The 18,030-nt window shown below is 40.4% G+C and overlaps 1 protein-coding gene across 3 annotated transcripts in view; it reads right to left on the bottom strand.

Moving 5' to 3' along the window:
- Window positions 1–18,030, bottom strand: part of EMB2771 (E3 ubiquitin ligase) — a 175,855-nt gene that overhangs the window by 41,230 nt on the left and 116,595 nt on the right. For 2 of the 3 annotated variants that reach the window (XM_086793451.1, XM_086793454.1), the window contains exons 21-24: window positions 16,661–16,754; window positions 16,474–16,562; window positions 12,582–12,671; window positions 1,087–1,365 (exon numbers count right to left, since the gene is read on the bottom strand). In XM_086793451.1, the coding sequence (XP_086649577.1) occupies window positions 1,087–1,365; window positions 12,582–12,671; window positions 16,474–16,562; window positions 16,661–16,754 (552 nt within the window). The remainder of the gene's footprint in view (window positions 1–1,086; window positions 1,366–12,581; window positions 12,672–16,473; window positions 16,563–16,660; window positions 16,755–18,030) is intronic. The other variant, XM_086793452.1, reaches the window with a different exon arrangement.

Here is an 18,030-nt window from a genome sequence, read left to right as displayed (position 1 = left end):
TGAAAACAAGAATGTCATCAAAGAACACTATAACAAAACTTTGAAACTTAAGGAATATGCGATTCATCATACGGCTGAAAGTAACTGGAGCATTGGTCAAACCAAATGGCATAACCAAAAACTCATAATGACCAGTTTGGGTTCTAAAAGCTGTCTTGAAAATGTCAGATTGAGTCATACAAACTTGATGATACCCAGACTTTAGGTCAATCTTGCTAAAGACCTTTGATCCTCTAAGCTTGTCAAGAAGATCATTTACCCTAGGAATAGGATATCTGTTCTTGACAGTAATCTTATTTAATGCACGATAGTCTACACACATTCGGTAAGTTCCGTTCTTCTTCTTAACAAGAAGTACTGGAGCTCCAAAAGGTGAACTACTAGGTTGAATAAGGCCTCTCTCTAGCAAGTCTTCTATTTGGCTTTGAATTTCTTTTTGCTCTAAATTGTTGACTCTATAGGGAGCTTTACAAGGCGGAGAATTTCCAGGTAATAAGTCAATACTATGATCCTCAGGCCTAGATTTAGGTAATCCTGGAGGTAAATCTTCCATGAAACAGTCACTAAATTTGGAGATAAAAAGATCAAACTTTGGACTTTTGGATGTGTCAGACTCAGCATCAAGCTGGGTCTTGTCTCTTTTTCTTAGAGCTCTCTTTGCTTGAGTGTGACTCAACAAGGGACTCATTTCTCCTTTGACTTGACATTGGAGGATAATATCTTCATTGTCCTTCCTTAGAGAAATGCTATGAGTGTCATAGTCTATAATAATAGGATTGTATTTGTGTCTCCAAGGCATACCCAAAATTATATCTACCCTTTGTAAAGGTGCAAGTAAGAAATCCCTCTTTTCTGTTAAAGGCTTGATGCATAAATCCAAACCTTTCACCTCTTGCATGCAATTATACTTTGTTCCAGTAAATGCTGCTTTGACTTTATAGTGCGTCGGTGAAGAATGAAGATTTAATGCTCTAAGTGCCTTTTCAGAAATGAAATCATGTGTACTACCATCATCATGCAAAATAAGAACTTCATGTCCATTTATCGTTCCTTTTATTTTAAGCAAAGAATGAACATGAGGTTTACCTTCTTGTTCTGAGTAATCAGGATCGGAATTACCCTCTTGCTGAATGATTCTTCTTCATTGTCGTCTTCTTCAATCATATTGACTCGAGCTGCTGCTGCTACTGCTGCTGGTGTTGAATTCTTGGTACGCTCCGGACAATTCGGTGCTATGTGACCTTCTTTGTGGCACTTGAAACATCTGATAGTAGATATCTTCAGTTTGCCACCATTGACTTTCTTATTGGTACTCATGTTGCCTTTAGCCTCGTCCTTGCCTTTGTCATAACCTGGTTTATACATCTTCTTTGAAGCATAAAAAGATTTAGTAAATGGTTTAGAAGAAGTACCCTCATGTGCTTTAATCTCTTTAGGAAAACCATTTTTACGTTCTGAATTAGTTGCCGAAGATATTACAGAAGATAGTGAATGAGGTCGAAACATATTCACATCGGCCCTAACGGTAGATCTAAGACCCGATATGAACTTCCTCTTTTGGTCCTTCTCGCTGACTCTATCCACAACCTGCACCTGTAATAAAGTATTCCAGAACTTTTCTACATACTGTGACATAGTTTTCTTTTCCAATTGATGCAAAGTGTCCCATTGGTGTCTAACTTTGGACTTGAATTGTGAAGGTAAAAAGTGCTTTTTAACCAGCCGTTGAAATCTTTTCCAAGAATCTGGCTTGTCATGACCTTGCTTTATTACACTCCACCATAAAGCTGCACTGTCTACCAAATGATTGACTGCACATTTAATCTTATCACTCTCTGAAATTTTTTCTCCAGAAAAATAGTCATCTAGTTGACTAAGCCAAGCTAAAATGACCCTAGCATCCTTCTTTCCATCATAATTTTGAAATGTGAAAGCTTTCCGACTAATCTTGGATTCTTTTTGTGACCTTTATGCTTGCAATGTAGCATTTACAGCCCTTTGAATAGTGTCATCTTCGTCGTCAAAAGATAGCGAAGAGTCACGCTTGCGTCTACGACTCGTGAGCTGTCTCTCCAATTCAATACGCTTCTCTCTTTCTTCTACAATTTGATGTTGTAAAGAAAGAAGTTGCTCTTGAATTGATGGCGAGAGAGGCAAATCTGCCATAGTGCTTGTGCAAATGATGTAGATAAATAAAATTTTACTTTATTTGATGTAAATGAATAAAGCAAAAATAAGTACTTATCTTGTTTTTCTCCCGCAATTTGATCTTGGTTGAAGCTGAACAAAGACGATGTTCAATGGCTGAATTGAATTCTCGTCGCCTCGAACAAATCCCGAACGATTCCGCGTGATTCAAGAGACTTGGGCTAGTCAAATTGTTGATGAAATAATTTTTCTGCACTTTGAAACCTACTGAAACAGTCCTGTAAACCTTGCCCAATCTCTGCAATATTTTTTGAAATTTTTCAGAATTTTTCAGAAGCGATTTCGGAAATTTCTGGCCTTTTCTAGGCAATTTTTAAGCCTTTTAAAACCTGTAATTCACTTTTCTGCACCCAAAAATTTCAGATTTGAAAACCTTTTGTATTTCTCTTCAAATTTGAAAATAAGAGGAGTAAAGGCTCCAAAAAGTGATGTGACTTGTATAGGGATTGGGAAAAGTAAGATTAGGATTAAGATTTGATTAAGAGTGAATTAGCTTATGAAGAGTAAGCTTTTGGTTTTTGTTAATATCTCCATGCGCCGATTTGCACCGGCAAGCTGCCGCCGTGCGCTTCTCCACGAATTTCTTTTGATGATTTTTTTGTTGGCTTTTATACTGATTAATCTGCTCCGTCCATTATGGATTTACTCATGCTTGAAGCTTTCTGATTTCTAAGAGAATACTGTGAGGTTTTTGGCTATGGGGATTTCATCCATGCGGTCAGATTTTGATTTCACTGAGTATTTGAAAAAACCACTTTTTGATAGAGAGGGATGGTTTTGCAAGGTGGTGAATGGGTTTGAGAGTAGATCTAGTTTTGAATCTTTAACCTTTGGGTAAAGACCTACAAAACATCCTTCTGTCCACTGGATAATTTCCTGCACTTTCTTGATTTTTGAGAAGTTGAAGCTCTTTCCTACCTTCTCCACAAATATCCTAGCCCAAGCTCTGATACCACTGTAACCGGAATCTTATTCTAGGAATTGATTGTGGAAGAGTAGAGAATTCACAAGAATTGATTCAACCATAAAAACCATTGCTTTGCAAACTTCAACTAAATCAAATCAATTAAATTTAAACACTTAACAAAATTAAAATACCTAGCTCAATAGACCATATTGGGTGCAATCTTTCCCCCTCTTGTGCGTGGCCTCTCCCCACACAAGAGTATTTCTTTATTAGCTTTCTTTTCACCAAAATTAGGCCATAGCCCCCAAAATATACAAGATGTGCTTTTTAGAGAGCACGGCACTCTTCTTTAACAAAAATAGAGTGTCAAATATTGGGACTAGGGTAAAGCCATAGGCTTTAATAAATTCCACATAAATAAATGTATCTTTCCTAAAGTTCAAAATGAAAAAATCATTTGCTAAGGTTGCAAGCTACTATGCTTGCCAAAAATGAAATGTGATGAACCACGACATTTCTTCCAAAGTAAACTCTTCAATTCCCATAGTCTTCATCACCTGAAAATATAAGCCTAATTAATTATTAAATTAATCCCACAAATATTAAACAGGCACAAATCATCACCAACTCATGACTACCAGGCGTAAGTATCCCAGGAATCACCCTGCCATACAAACCTAACTGAAATAATCATAGGTGGCCTCAAACATACATCATATACCGCACGTATTAATATTTATAGTGGTATCACCCACGATATTAACCTAGCCGAAATGACGCAAGAGTAACCTAGGCGTCCCCAAATTACTCAAGAGGGGATAAATAATATTTTTCTAGAGGACTTAAACTATATTCTCATGACATTCTAAAGAAGACTTGCATGACACTGACTATCCCAAAACTTGCTAGAGGTTGTGTGATGGTAGATGGATTTGATTGCCCTATGTGAGTTCTCAATGACATAATATATGATTAATGTGAGCTCTTAGTCTATACACCCAAGCTATGAATGTAGATCAAGAGTGTTCAGAATCTAAGTGATATGACATCCATCTGCTAGAGATGTCTTCCTTCTTAGGAGTTGTTCTATCGTCGATAGAAGCCAAACACGATCAAGAAAGTGGAGATTATCACCAAGCAAAAGGAAGGAACAAGAAAAATTATACTAAAACCTACGCTTAATTAGTGCTAATCCACTCGTCGCGGGGTGGACTCTTAAACCCAACTAGAAATCTAGCTAATCTAAGATTGACCAAGGCAAATACACAAACTCATGATTGGATGATTTAAATAATCAACACTTCATCCAGGTAAGATTATAAGATTAAAAAAACATTAATAAGATCAATTGATTTTTTAGATTTTCCTTGATACAAGATCCACCGACTACATCAATCTATACCATTTAATACAAGAATCTAGATCCCACATAGATGTCACACACCAAGCATATTTTCAACATGTCTCACTCATGTGATTTTCATTCCATGTAAACAGCACTTTCACATGTCTAGCTTATGTGATTTTCACTTTTACCATCACCACACATGGAGTACCTTTGTCCCAAACGAATCTTACAACAAGAAACATGCTCCCCCTTAAACTCACATGTCATCACCAAAAATCTAATATGTAGGCATTGTATATCTATCCATGGGGGTTCTCTCTGTCTATTGTGTTCACATTATCTTTTAAAATACTCACCTCTTAAATACCATTTACTTAACATAAAATGAGAAGACACACACACACTAGTGCCGAACATGCCAAACCCCCCTTAGGAAATTATAAATAGTATTTTAAAGATACAAGTATAAGAGTGCCAAGCGCCAACAAAGTACATGAAAACAAACCAAACAATAGCTGCGAACCCTAGCCACACAGCATGGTCAAGAACCAACCACCACCCGAGCCACTCAGTAAGGCTTCTTCTACTCAAGCCACTCAACAAGAGTAGAGGCACCACCACCCAAGCCACTCAACAAGGGGAGAAGTCCACACCTCACTCCTAACCACGCAAGATCTCTCAGGAGATTGCCGGTCTCTCACAAGACTACCTATGTGGAGCTCTCTAACAACTCCAAGTCTCACACCTAACAAGGTGGCCCTCAAATTATCAAATCAAGAGCCACCTCAGGCAACTAAAACACCTTCCTAGTAGCAAAATTAGAGTTCAGCTGAGCACCAAGCCTCAACTCAGCACCAAAGATGACAGGGCAACCTGTATCTCATCAAATACACGTTTGGAGTAATAAAAGAGATAAAACAACAAATTACCAGACATTGGCAACTAAAACACGTTCCTGGCAACCAAATTTGCGTTCACGTGAGAACCAAGCCTCAAATCTGTATCCAAGATGAGGGGGCAGTCTGTATCTCATCAAATACGGGTTTTCTGCAATAGAAGTGATAAAACAACCTGTTTAACTAATTTTGAGGTTACACAAACTGTCAAAACAACATACATAGGTCATATATGATGTCCGTACATGTCCGCATTGCTGATGTGGCAATCTGTCCAGTCCATACAGCGAGCTGCAAGTCGTGAAGCAGAGCTGGAGGGTGATTTGCAGCTTAGAGAATGAGGTGCCTTTCTCTTGGGGAGGAGATATTGGAAAAGAGTGGTAGGTATCCATAGCATCACAAAAGGCAAGATAGATCCCACCCCCCATGGCATCACAAATGGCAAGATGAATTCGATGCATGTAATGATGTGAAACATAGTTATATACTAGCTGACGTGGCAAGGACGTATGTAAAAGAGATGAGCTAATGCTCTTCAATTTGAACAAGCAACAAAATGGTGATGATTGGACTTGGAGATTCACGATAGGTGCTACTTGAGTAATGATGCATGAGGTGGCCCATGCAGGCCAGGAGATGCCGAATGGCTGGGCAGCCCACAACAGAGTCCACCCATGCATGGTACAAGTATGGTACCCTATGCATGGTACAAGTAAGGGCTCTTGCTACACATAGGTAATGCGGGTGCCCATTCTTCATAAGTGCCCAGTCTTCATACACATTTATAGAGCTGAAAATGTGTCCAAGTAGCCAGGATTCAAGAGACAAAAATCGACAAGTGAAGCTGGAGCTCCCCCTGCATGCCAGCACCTGATCCGCCATTATCTATGCCCCCCCTGCTCATGGGTGCACCCCCCCCCTTCCTCCTCCTCCTCCTCCTCCATCACCATATTGTCTCCCATCTACGCCCCCTACCCCATTTGCCCTCCCTCGCCTTCGACCTCCTTCCGCCTCCCCCTCCCTCGTCCACTGCCCCCCTCGCCTCCGCCTCTCCATTGCCACCTCCCTCGTCGTCTTCCCCTCTGCTGTCCCCCCTACGATGCTAGGATAGTCAGCTAACTACAACTTCTTCCAATGCCTTCCCGTCGAAGGAGGTGGTATGTTCGAGGAGAAGGTGGCTCCCATTCGTATATGCGTGGTGTTCTATCACTCTAGACAGTCCACCCCAGAGTAACGCAATGATCTCCATCCCATTGCACTTTCTCCTTCCCTAAACTATATCCAAGCTTGTTAGGGTTTTCCAAGCTTCCAAGAATGTTTCCAGGTTGTATTCACTCTCCTACACACTCCCAATCGCTCATTCAGCAAAAAGACCCTTTTATTTGCTGTAATTTCTGGTCTTTTGGCTAAAAACCCTAATTTCAGCCTTCCTCTCTCAAGGTGAACCATAGGGGAAGCTTTTCCAAGGTTCCATGCAATTGAAGACCTTTGTTATGAAGGGTCACGATAAATTGAAGACTTCAACACTCCGGATGCTTCCATCACGCAGACTTCTGCTGACATCGACTCTACTTGCAATTGGTAAGCTTCAATGATCAATTAAGGAAGAAAGTAGCAAGAGGAAGGAGCAGGACTTCATGTTCACATACTCTGTGTAGTGTTCTCTTGTCCTACGTGCTCTTGTGAATATTGCTTCTACCATGTGTGGGTGGAACAATAGAGAGCACATGGTAGGGAACATGGGCACTTCAGAGGGTAGTGTGAGTTGAAGATCTTCACTGACAACCATATTGTTTACAATATTGTATTCATATACATTGGTATGGAAATCTAATAAGAAATGCCCATGACATTATGTAATTGATTCTCCCAAGATCAATATACATTGAGGAGCCAGAAACAGTTGTGTCGTGAATGGCCAACCTTGAGAACTGATACATCTCTGACCTTGTGACATGTTCCTAGAGAATTTCCATCCAGCGTTGAGATTCCTATAACTAGTTGACATGTGATAGCTTCTGTGGAAAGCCTGTTACTCATGCACACCCAATTTCAGGGAGTGAAAAGTAGTCATACGTCAAACTAGTTTGGCTAGGACACCCAAGTTTTTTGAGATGGGCTACTTATCATTTGCATTTTGTTCAGCTTATAGAATCGAGAGAGATTTGACATCCTTCGATTGGATTACTCTGAAATGCCGGGTGACTCGAGGAGTCGGGCCTTTCTAGGCCAAGGTTTGTTCAAACCTGTTGTGTTTTGGAATATCTCGTCATTGTTGAGATACTATTTCCCTAGTCTCAAGAGGCGATCAGTGACTTTACAGGGTCAAGAGGGCTTGCCTTCACCCTATTTTGATAGGGAGAAAGTTAGCAAGTTGTTGGCTGTTTTTTTCACATGCACAGTGGTGTTCACGCATGTTTGGGTGGGAACACGGAGATTGAGAAGTCAAAAGCATCTGATGGATGGCTTCTTGTTGGCCTTATGTATCTAGGGTAAGTTCTCATAAGATGTAGGATTCTAGAGGGTAGATCACAAGATGTCAGAAGCCAAGCTCCATCTAACTTGCGAATAGCCAGGGTGAGAGCTTCCAATGAGGGTAGTCTTCATTTCATTATTGATGTCGTTTCTGGAGAATGAGAACCTCGCCTTGTGAAAAAATGATAGTGCTCACAACTTGTGGGAATTGAGAAGGATTGGCTTGGGTAGAAGCCATAATGCCAATCAAGAGACGGGCAGCCAACTTAAACACAATAGGAACTTTCCATATGGTGATGCAGGCAACAAAGCAGGAGGGACAGAAGAAAGCGCCGGAAGGTAGAAAAAATACAGTGAGGAAGATGGGGGTGAAAGAAGGACCATGGTAACACGAAACGTTTTGTCCGTTTCGTCGTTTCAAAGGTTTCGTTTCGTCTGTTTTGGACAAAACACAAAAGGTTTCGAAATGACACTTCTTATATACACATACCAAATTTATAACATAGCCAACAAAAAGCTGAAGATACATTTTTCGGGACTAGTGGGTATGAAATTCATGATTTTGGGAGTAGGTTTTTTGGTATTTTCAAAATTTGGGCAAAAAAAGGAGAGGAAGAGAGGAGGAAAGAAACAAGTTGGAAGGGAAGAGGGAGGTGAGAAGAAAAGAGAAGGAGGTGAGAAAAAAAGGAGAGAAACTTGGAAGACAAGAAAACGAGAGAAAGAGGAGAAGGAAAGAGAAGGAGGGAAGAGGAGGGGTGGACCGTGGAGGAGAAGAGAGAAAGAGAAAAAGGGAAGAGGAAGAGGAGGCCTGGAGGAGAAGTGGAGGAGCGAAAAGGAGGAGTGGACGAGGAGAAGAGAATGCGGCCGAGAAGAAGCGTCGAATGCGTGAAGTAGCAAATGGGCGACAAACAAGAATGGAAACGACGGGGCAAAAATCACATTTGCAAAAAAAAACCTTCCGCCCTTTTTTTTTAAACCTCACTTTACATTTGGGCGAGACACCGTTTCGATGGGCAGGTTCCGTTTTGTTTCGAAACGTTTCGTGCCAGAAACGTTTCGTGCCATTTCGAGAGGGCAAAACGGGTTTTTACGTTACAATGAGAAGGACTGCATGGAGGACATGATGGCAGGCAAGGCGAGGAGACATGTGGGCAGAAGGGAGTGCGCAGCAATGACAGGAAGAATGGAGGTCGACAAGGAAAAGGTGCAGAGGGTGGCTGGAGGAGATCGCAAGCAGGTGAATGCTGGGCAAGGAGGAGCTGGGGGAGGAGCGCAACAAAGTGAGAAGGGGGGTGAGTCCCGGAAGGAAGAAGGGCTAAGATGCGCAGGCCACCAGGAGGGGGGGGGGTGGGGGTAGTAGCGGAGGGCTGTTGATCCCTCAATCTGTCACACCATTTGGTCTTGAACTCGTTCTCCTGAATAACGCCCATTAAGATTGGGCATCCAAATGCAAGTATTGACAACGGGAGATTTGCGAGTGTATATGTATTTGAACCACTCGTCTTTGCATGCTTCATAGTGGACTTTGCTAGAGGTTTGACTTATTTCATGTGTGGCTTGAGATGCCGTAGCACTGCCTCCACAAGCGTTCGAATCAAGGTCGGGGCATTCATATTGCTCAACAATAGCTACTTATTTCACTAGAAACCTCACATACGTGAGCTAGCGAGAGCCAAACCATAACTGTTACATCAAAAACAAGTGCACACTTGACATGGGATGCCTAGTGGGGAGATATCCAGAATGTGGGAAGAGGCTTACATGTGGAGGCATAGATATAAGTAATTATAGGGTTGAAAGCTTATAAAAGCACTGGGGCTAATTATAAAGCACTCAGACGACATCTTTAGGGTGTGACTTGCTGGTACAGGACGCCAAATCAGACTTCGGGGAAGCTACTCCAAGGATGTATAGCTATGGCCTCAAGCTCGGGGGTGAGTCCAGTGGACTCCATGGTTGGAAGGTGAGCCTTAAACCTCACTCCCTTCATAATCCCTAGTAAGATAGTTTAGCAGTTAGGTCTGGTGAGACCTTACATTGGTATCAGAGCCTATATCTGACAACGAAAGGGACCTCGGACATGGTGATTATGGACATGGCTAGGAAGCCATGGGTTCTCTTGGAGAGGCACAAAGAAAACCTGCAAATCACTTTATATGCATGAATCCCAAAAAAGAGAGTGAGAGTGTGATCCATATCAATGTGGCAACGAACTCGGGTGTTGCTTGATACTCTGTTATAGGTGGTAGTACGTAGGCAGCAGAGTAGCGAGGGCGATGCCGTAGGGTTAGCCTGTGGGAGAGCAGCCAGCCATGGCGGCTGTGCAAGCCCAACAGGCCAAAGCCAGCCGGTTGATCGTGTGAGGCACCCAAGCCAGCCACGTCTCGCTGAGCTGTGGGTGGAGCCTACAGCCAGGTGATGCCCTTGATAACACAAGGCAGACGCAGCCAGTCGGCTATGCCTACAACCACGTAGGCAGCACATACGGCAGCATGGGCGTGTGCAGGGAGGTCAGGTGCTCAAGGGCAAGAAGATGCTGTTTTGTTGCGCAATCTAGGCCGTGGGCAGCACACAGGCAGAAAATGGGCAGGTGCAACAGGCAGAGCAGGCAGGTCAGGCAGTTGGTGGAGTAAGAAAAAAAGCAATGCAAGCCTAAACTTGGGGATGAGTTGCGTTAAAACGAAAAGAGGGGATTGAAATTGGGATGAACATTAAATGGGCAGGTGTGGAGTTAAAAAACAAAAAGCATGGCTAGCTTTTTCTTGTGCTAAAACTGGGGGGCTTTTATCTTAAGCCTTAGATTTTTTGGGAAAGCACAAAACTAAAGCAAGCAAGCTTTTTAACTTCCTTACGCTATAAATTTAACCTTACCCTTCTTCTGGCTCATATCTGTAAGTTGTGTGCACTCGACATGCGCCATCTCCACATCCTGGGTCTCTAGAAGCCGCATGCCTCACCCTAGCCCTCTCATCCACCCTTGTATCCTCCCTTCACCCTATCACTTCCTTACCATGGAGTACCAACCAGCCACTACCACGCAGGAAGCCCACAAGTTAATGCTCAAGGCACTAATCCCACGGAGATTGCTGTTCCGGTCCGGCAGCAAGTATGGATGGAGCAAAGTCTCAACACTTTGCAAGCTACTATGACCACTATGACAGGTCATCTTGCCACCCTTGAAACAAGACTTGGGCATTCATATTGCTCAACAATAGCAACTCATTTTACTAGAGACCTCACATACATGAGCTAGCGAGACCCAGAGCATAACTGTTATACCCAGGACAGGTGCACACCAGGCTAGAGGCCGGACATGGGGCTTCTAGTGGGGAGATATCCCTAGCATGGGAAGAGGCTTATATGTGGAGGCATAGATATTCACAATTATAGGGTTGATAGCTTATAAAAGCACTCGGGCTATGTATAAAGCCCATAAGGGAAAGCTAGGCTCATAAGTTATTGCCATCATCTGGTCTGACATCGTTGAGCATAGCCATCAGGAAGGTTCACCATGAGAACACCACTAGGGTGTGGCCTAGTGGTATGGGACACCAGGTCTTACAGCAGGGGAGCTTCTCCAACCATGGTGCTATGGCCTCCAGCTCATGGGTGAGTTCGGAGGACTCTATGGCTGAGAGGTGAGCCTTAAACCTCACTCCTTCATGGTCCCAGGTGAGATAGATGAGGGGTTAGGCACTCCTTCGTGGTCCCAGGTGACATAGTTTAGGGGTTAGGTCTATAAGACCTTACATTGGTATCAGACCTAACCCCTAAACTATGTAAGGGGGGACCTTACATTGGAATCTCACACGGGAAGGGACATTGCATGGATTCTCTTGGAAAGGGACAAAGCAAACCCTAAAATGGCTGCAAATCACTTTATGTGCATGACTCGCAAAAGAGAGACTGAGTGTGGTCCATATCCGCCTGGGAGAAAACATGGGTGTTGCTTGCTGCTGTTAAACGTAGTGTGTAGGCAGCAAAGTAGCTTGGGTGAGGCCCTAGGGCCAGCCTGTGGGCCGCGGCCACCCAGAAATGGCGGCTGTGCAGGCGGGCCAGGGCAAAGCCAGCCAGTGTGAAGCACCCAAAGCCACCATCAATTTGAGATCAAGGTTTCATCAGATCAAGATTCAATTTGAAGATTTGTCGAAGACTATTTTTCAAACCTGGTACAGTCACTATGAGTTTTTGGTCTTGCCGTTTAGTTTCACCAATGCTCCAGCTACTTTCCAATAGATGATGAATGATCTACTTTGTCCATATCTGGGAAAGTTTGTCATGGTATTCCTAGATGACATACTTATTTATAGTAGGCCATTGCACGAGCATCTGCGGCATCTGCAGATATTGAATGGTGAGTTGGAACATAGCCATGTACTCAATTTGACGTTCCCATGTCACTATTACACACCATATTATCTACAGTCACAAAGCTCAGGCCATGGCACAAATATTGAATGACATGAGCTGAGAGTCTACTGAAGGCACCCCCACTCCCCTAGTTTTTTTTAAAAAAAATTCTTGGGAAAGAGTCTGTCTGCCAGACAGGAAGTAAAGAGCTATCTAATTCATGTTCGAGTCCAGAAGGGAGACCTACAACGGGTAAACAAAAAACCTTCAAAAGTTCTTGCAAAGATAAGAAGCATGGGCTTTTAGGAATTTTCATGAAGTTCTTCAAAATTTAACATTCTTGTAAAGTCAATCAATTATGCTTCAACCATGTATTTTTTAACAGTTTTAGACAAACCTGGCCATTATTTTGATATAAGTCTTCAAAATTTTTTGATGTGTTGGAGAAAGCATTGCTAGCCATTCCATCAAGTCTTTGTTGCCGTCCCTGAAAATAAACAGTTAAATTTTTCTTTTTTCTTTTTTCTTTTTTCTTTTTCTTTTTTCTTTTTCTTTGTGTGTGTGTGTGTGTGTGTGTGTGTGTGTGTGTGTGTGGGTGGGGGGGGGGGGGGGGGGGGGGGAGAAATCAGACTTCTGTTATGTATGAACAGAACCAACACAAAACCACAACTAAAGGCCGGTCAAAAATCCATAGTCACATGGAATGGGAACGGACAGATGGAACAACGGGAACCAGGAAAGAAAATGGGCACGACAAGTGTATACACATTTCTGCAACGGGAAAGGAAACGACACAGGTTATGGAACGTGTTCCCTTGTTCCCAAGGCTATGGAACGGCGTTCAATGTTACTATGCAAAAATCATCCCAGACAGCAAGGTCTGCACAATCAGACTAGGATTTGATGACTCTAAGAGAGCCTTGAGGGAGAGGAAAAGAAGCAGATCTCATGGTCCCATTCTCTAAGAGAGGCAGTGTTCCCAAAATAAACTGTTATATTACTTCCAAAAACAGAACAAGAGAGACACCACGCAACTAATCAACCTTTTTAAGTAAAATTTAATGCCTACAAATATATATATATATATATATATATATATATATATATTACTCCTCTTAGTATGCTCATAATTATGAAACATGAGCAAATATCAAGGAGATTTTCAAAGAGACACACTATTTGATGTAAGTTCCAACATGCAATTATACTTATCGAGGCCAATTAAACATTTGAAGAAACAAGACACCTATTTCTTGATATTATAATTTGTACCGCTTTTGTTTAGCTCTGAATATTCCTTACTCTAACAAGCTCTTTTATGTTAGCACACCAACATGAGCCCCTTAACTTAGACGAGCTACCCTTACCATTTCATTTTCTTTGAAGGATATAATCTCTCACATATAACTAAGAAGGCCTTTAAGACTTACTTAGTGATGGTACACATAGGCTCCCGTGCGAGTGTCGCTTCATCTTCCCAAGGTGCGTCTTCTTCAGGGTAATCTTTCCATTATACTAGATGTTCTACATGAGTCCTATTACGGAGTTGCCATATATATATATATATATATATATATATATATATATATATATATATATATATATATATATATATATATATATATATATATGTACATATACATATATATATACGTATACATGTACATATGTATACATGTACATATACATATACATACGTATACATGTACATACGTATACATGTACATATACATGTACATACGTATACATGTACATACGTATACATGTACATATACATATATATATATATATATATATATATATATATATATATATACGTATATATACGTATATGTATATATACATATACGTATATATATACATATACGTATATATATACGTATATGTATATATATATATACGTATATATACATATATGTATATATATACGTATATGTATATATATACGTATATATACGTATATGTATATATACATATACGTATATATATACATATATGTATATATACGTATATATATATATATATATATATATGTATATATATACATATATATATGTATATATATACATATATGTATATATATACGTATATATATATATATACATATATATACGTATATCAGGCTTAGTTCCGTACGTCGTACGACTGAAATCGTACGTACTTGCTGTACGGTACGGCACCGTACGGATTCGTACGATACCGTACGATATTTTTTTTTTTTGGGTCGTCGTTGTTGTTGTTGTTGTTGTTGTTGTTGCTGTTGCGTGGAGCAATTTCAGTCTTCTAGAGAGCCATTCATCGCCATTTGCAGCCTATAGGGAGCTGTTTGTCAGCGTGTGCACTTGCCATTGCCATATTAGGCAAGCAATCATATTGCCTGATGAGGAGGACGAGGCAATCTTCATGGAGCTCTATAGTGAGCTTGTGGCAGCAGATACTCGCAGCACCAGGAGTCAGCATGGACGGGGGCCCGAGCAGTTGGAGTTCATAGGCCTCCGCCTTCGGCATCGGCAAAGGGTGGCCTTCGCACATATGTGAGGCGGGGATCCTCGAGCTCCAATCCCCGCCTTCATGATGATATTCCATTGCCCCCTCATGATGATACCCCACTGCCTAGAGAGCCCGTGTTTGATAATGATGGCAACCTACTTAGCGAGAATGATCCCCAGAGTGTCTCGTCCACCTTCGAAGAGTCCTCTTCAGAGAACTCTCTTGATGGACACTCTAGTAGTGATCATGTTGATGATCATGCAGATGTTGGTGATGATGTAGACTTTTGATATGTTATAGCTCTCTAGGCATTGGGCATCTATCTCCTTCTAGCCCATCGATGATGTAATCATGTATGTACGCATGTTGGCGGTCGCCCATGCCATGAGTTTTTGGCCTATCCTTTTGTAGCAATTTTGTACTCTAATGGCATGATGACATTATGTTCATGGTTCTACTATTTTGTAACTTCTTGTCTACAATTTTTAAGTTTAGGAAGTATTTTTTTTAAAAAAAACGTACTAATATCGTACCGTACCTCAAAAAATTTTAAGGTACCAATTAGTACCGTATTTTATCGTACCGTACCGTACCGTACCTTTCGTACTAACTAACCATGACGTATATGTATATATATATATATACGTATATGTATATATATATATACGTATATGTATATATATATATACGTATATATACGTATATGTATATATATATATACATATATATATGTATATATACATATACGTATAGGTATATATATAGGTATATATATGTATATATACATATACGTATACATATATGTATATATATGTATATATACATATACGTATATATATACGTATATGTATATATACATATATATACATATATGTATACGTATATGTATATATATGTATATATACATATACGTATACATATATGTATATATATGTATATATACATATACGTATATATATGTATACACATATATATACGTATACGTATATATACGTATACATATATATACGTATATATATGTATATATACGTATACGTATATATGTATATATACGTATACGTATATATATATATATATATATATATATATATATATATATATATACATATATATACGTATATGTATATATACGTATACGTATATATATGTATATATATATATATATATATACGTATATGTAATATATACATATATATACGTATACGTATATATACATATATATACGTATATGTATATATACATATATATATGTATATATATATATATATACATATATATATGTATATATACATATATATACATATATGTATATATGTATATATACATATATACATATATACATATATGTATATATATGTATATATGTATATATGTATATACATATATACATATATATATGTATATATATATATATATACATATATATATGTATATATACATATACATATACGTATATATATATATATATATATATATATATATATATATATATATATATATATTGAAAGCCATACTATTGCCGTGTACATAAAATAGTTGCCACACGAAGAAGGCATGTTTTTTCTTGTATTTGATTGAAGCACAAAGCAACCGATGACTCAAATCAATGGACAGCAAGACAATACAAATCCAAGGAGCAGACTACTTGCAGCATGGAAGAAAAGTATGGTGCAACAATGAATGTAAGATTTTTGATGTGCTCATCCCTTTTTTTAATTTGTTTCATCATTCATTATTCACCAAAGTTCCTAGCGAAGTCTGTAAGTGCAAGCAGCTTATAGTTTAGTGATTTGACTTACCTCACCAGGCTCTGTGCCACCAGACATATAGTGAAGTAAGCGCTCTTCAATTGAAAGGTCAGCCAAGCCCCAAGCACTTTTTCCTTTTCCTACAAGCAAAAACATCATTTTTCGCCCACTGCACACTATTTTTTCAAACAGAAATTCCAGCAAGATAATAACAGAAGATGCTCAGTATAATGCGCACCTAAGGTCACCAGACCCAATGCCAGACCTGCAGCAAGAGTGTAACCCTCTCGTTCAAGAACATTATCACTTCCAGGCTTACGACCAATCTCTGCCTGTAGCCATTACAAACCATCAATGCTTAATGAAAGTCAAGAAGAAATCACCTTAACAACTCGTAAGATGTAATGAACCATCAGAAATGTAAACCAAGTACTTATTGACCGTCCTGCACAATATATTATGCCAACCTTTACAGTTTAACTAACTGCTCCTATGCTAGCTTTATGGTTGTGGCTATTGCTCATAAACAAGGATTCACAAGGGAACAGGATCTAGAACATGCATGGACCATGCTCCACTCATACATCTGAATCGTAAACTTCACAAACGAGTTTGGGCGATGAGCATTGTCAGTGTTAATCTAACCTCATGGTTGGAGTACTTTTGGATATAATAGATCAAGACTTCAGAACATGTTGCAGAGCCCTATCACTGCTTCTTTAGGTGTAGGCATAACAGGATCCCTAAGAAACTTATGTGGTTGGTACGCCAAGGGCAATGAGATGACTGGAGTAGCATGATCCACAAGGATCTCAAAATCTACTCCCAGAACCCATAAGCCAAAAATATACATTAGTTACATCCTATACACAACATTGCTCATGGTGGCAGTTCAACTTATTAATGCATGTCTGAGACTCAAAGAGGTGTGCAATCCCCACAGATGTAAGTACCTATTCAGCTTGAATCAAAAAAAAAATCAATCATCGTCACAAGAGTTGGATCTTTTGTTTTATTTCATGTTTCTTTCATCATGTAGTCTGCTCTATCTGGACCGGGATAGCACTCAAGATGTGACTGGGATTGTTCAACATTATGGGGAATATCTGAAGCATAGAAGAAGCATGCACGCTCTTTTGCTTTCATGAGCAACAAAGTGGTTTGCTCTCATGTGAAAACCCTGAGTATTTTGACTCTTGTTGGCTCGTACTAGCGGGAGCCGCAAGCATCCACCCCTCAAACACCTGCACTTCCTGCGCCACCTCTGTTCGCCCCCTGCCTGTCTGCACCCCCCCTCCCTTCGACCTGCACACCCCACCTTGACTTTAGCTTGCACACCCCTCTCCCTGCCCCCTTCCGCCTAGACACCGCTCCCCCCTCCTCCCGCATTCAAACCTCTTCCCCCCCCATCTTCTCGCCTGCTCCCCCTTTTCTCTTCTGCCTGCACCCCCGCCCGTGCTGGCCCCCTCTGGCCAACCCCACCCTGCACATATTATGAGATGGAGGCACCTCCATAGTGTACCCCTCCGTCCCACATGATATTGTATCCCCTCACTATATTCCACTCACCTCCATAGCGTACCCTCCCCTCACTATATTCCAGTTCCA

This window comes from Cibotium barometz, chromosome 59 (genome assembly GCF_041138505.1).
Source record: "Cibotium barometz isolate CiBa-2024 chromosome 59, ASM4113850v1, whole genome shotgun sequence".
Lineage (NCBI taxonomy): Eukaryota > Viridiplantae > Streptophyta > Polypodiopsida > Cyatheales > Cibotiaceae > Cibotium > Cibotium barometz.
Note: the sequence above shows the minus strand (reverse complement) of the source record. Positions and strands in the feature narration are given on the sequence as shown.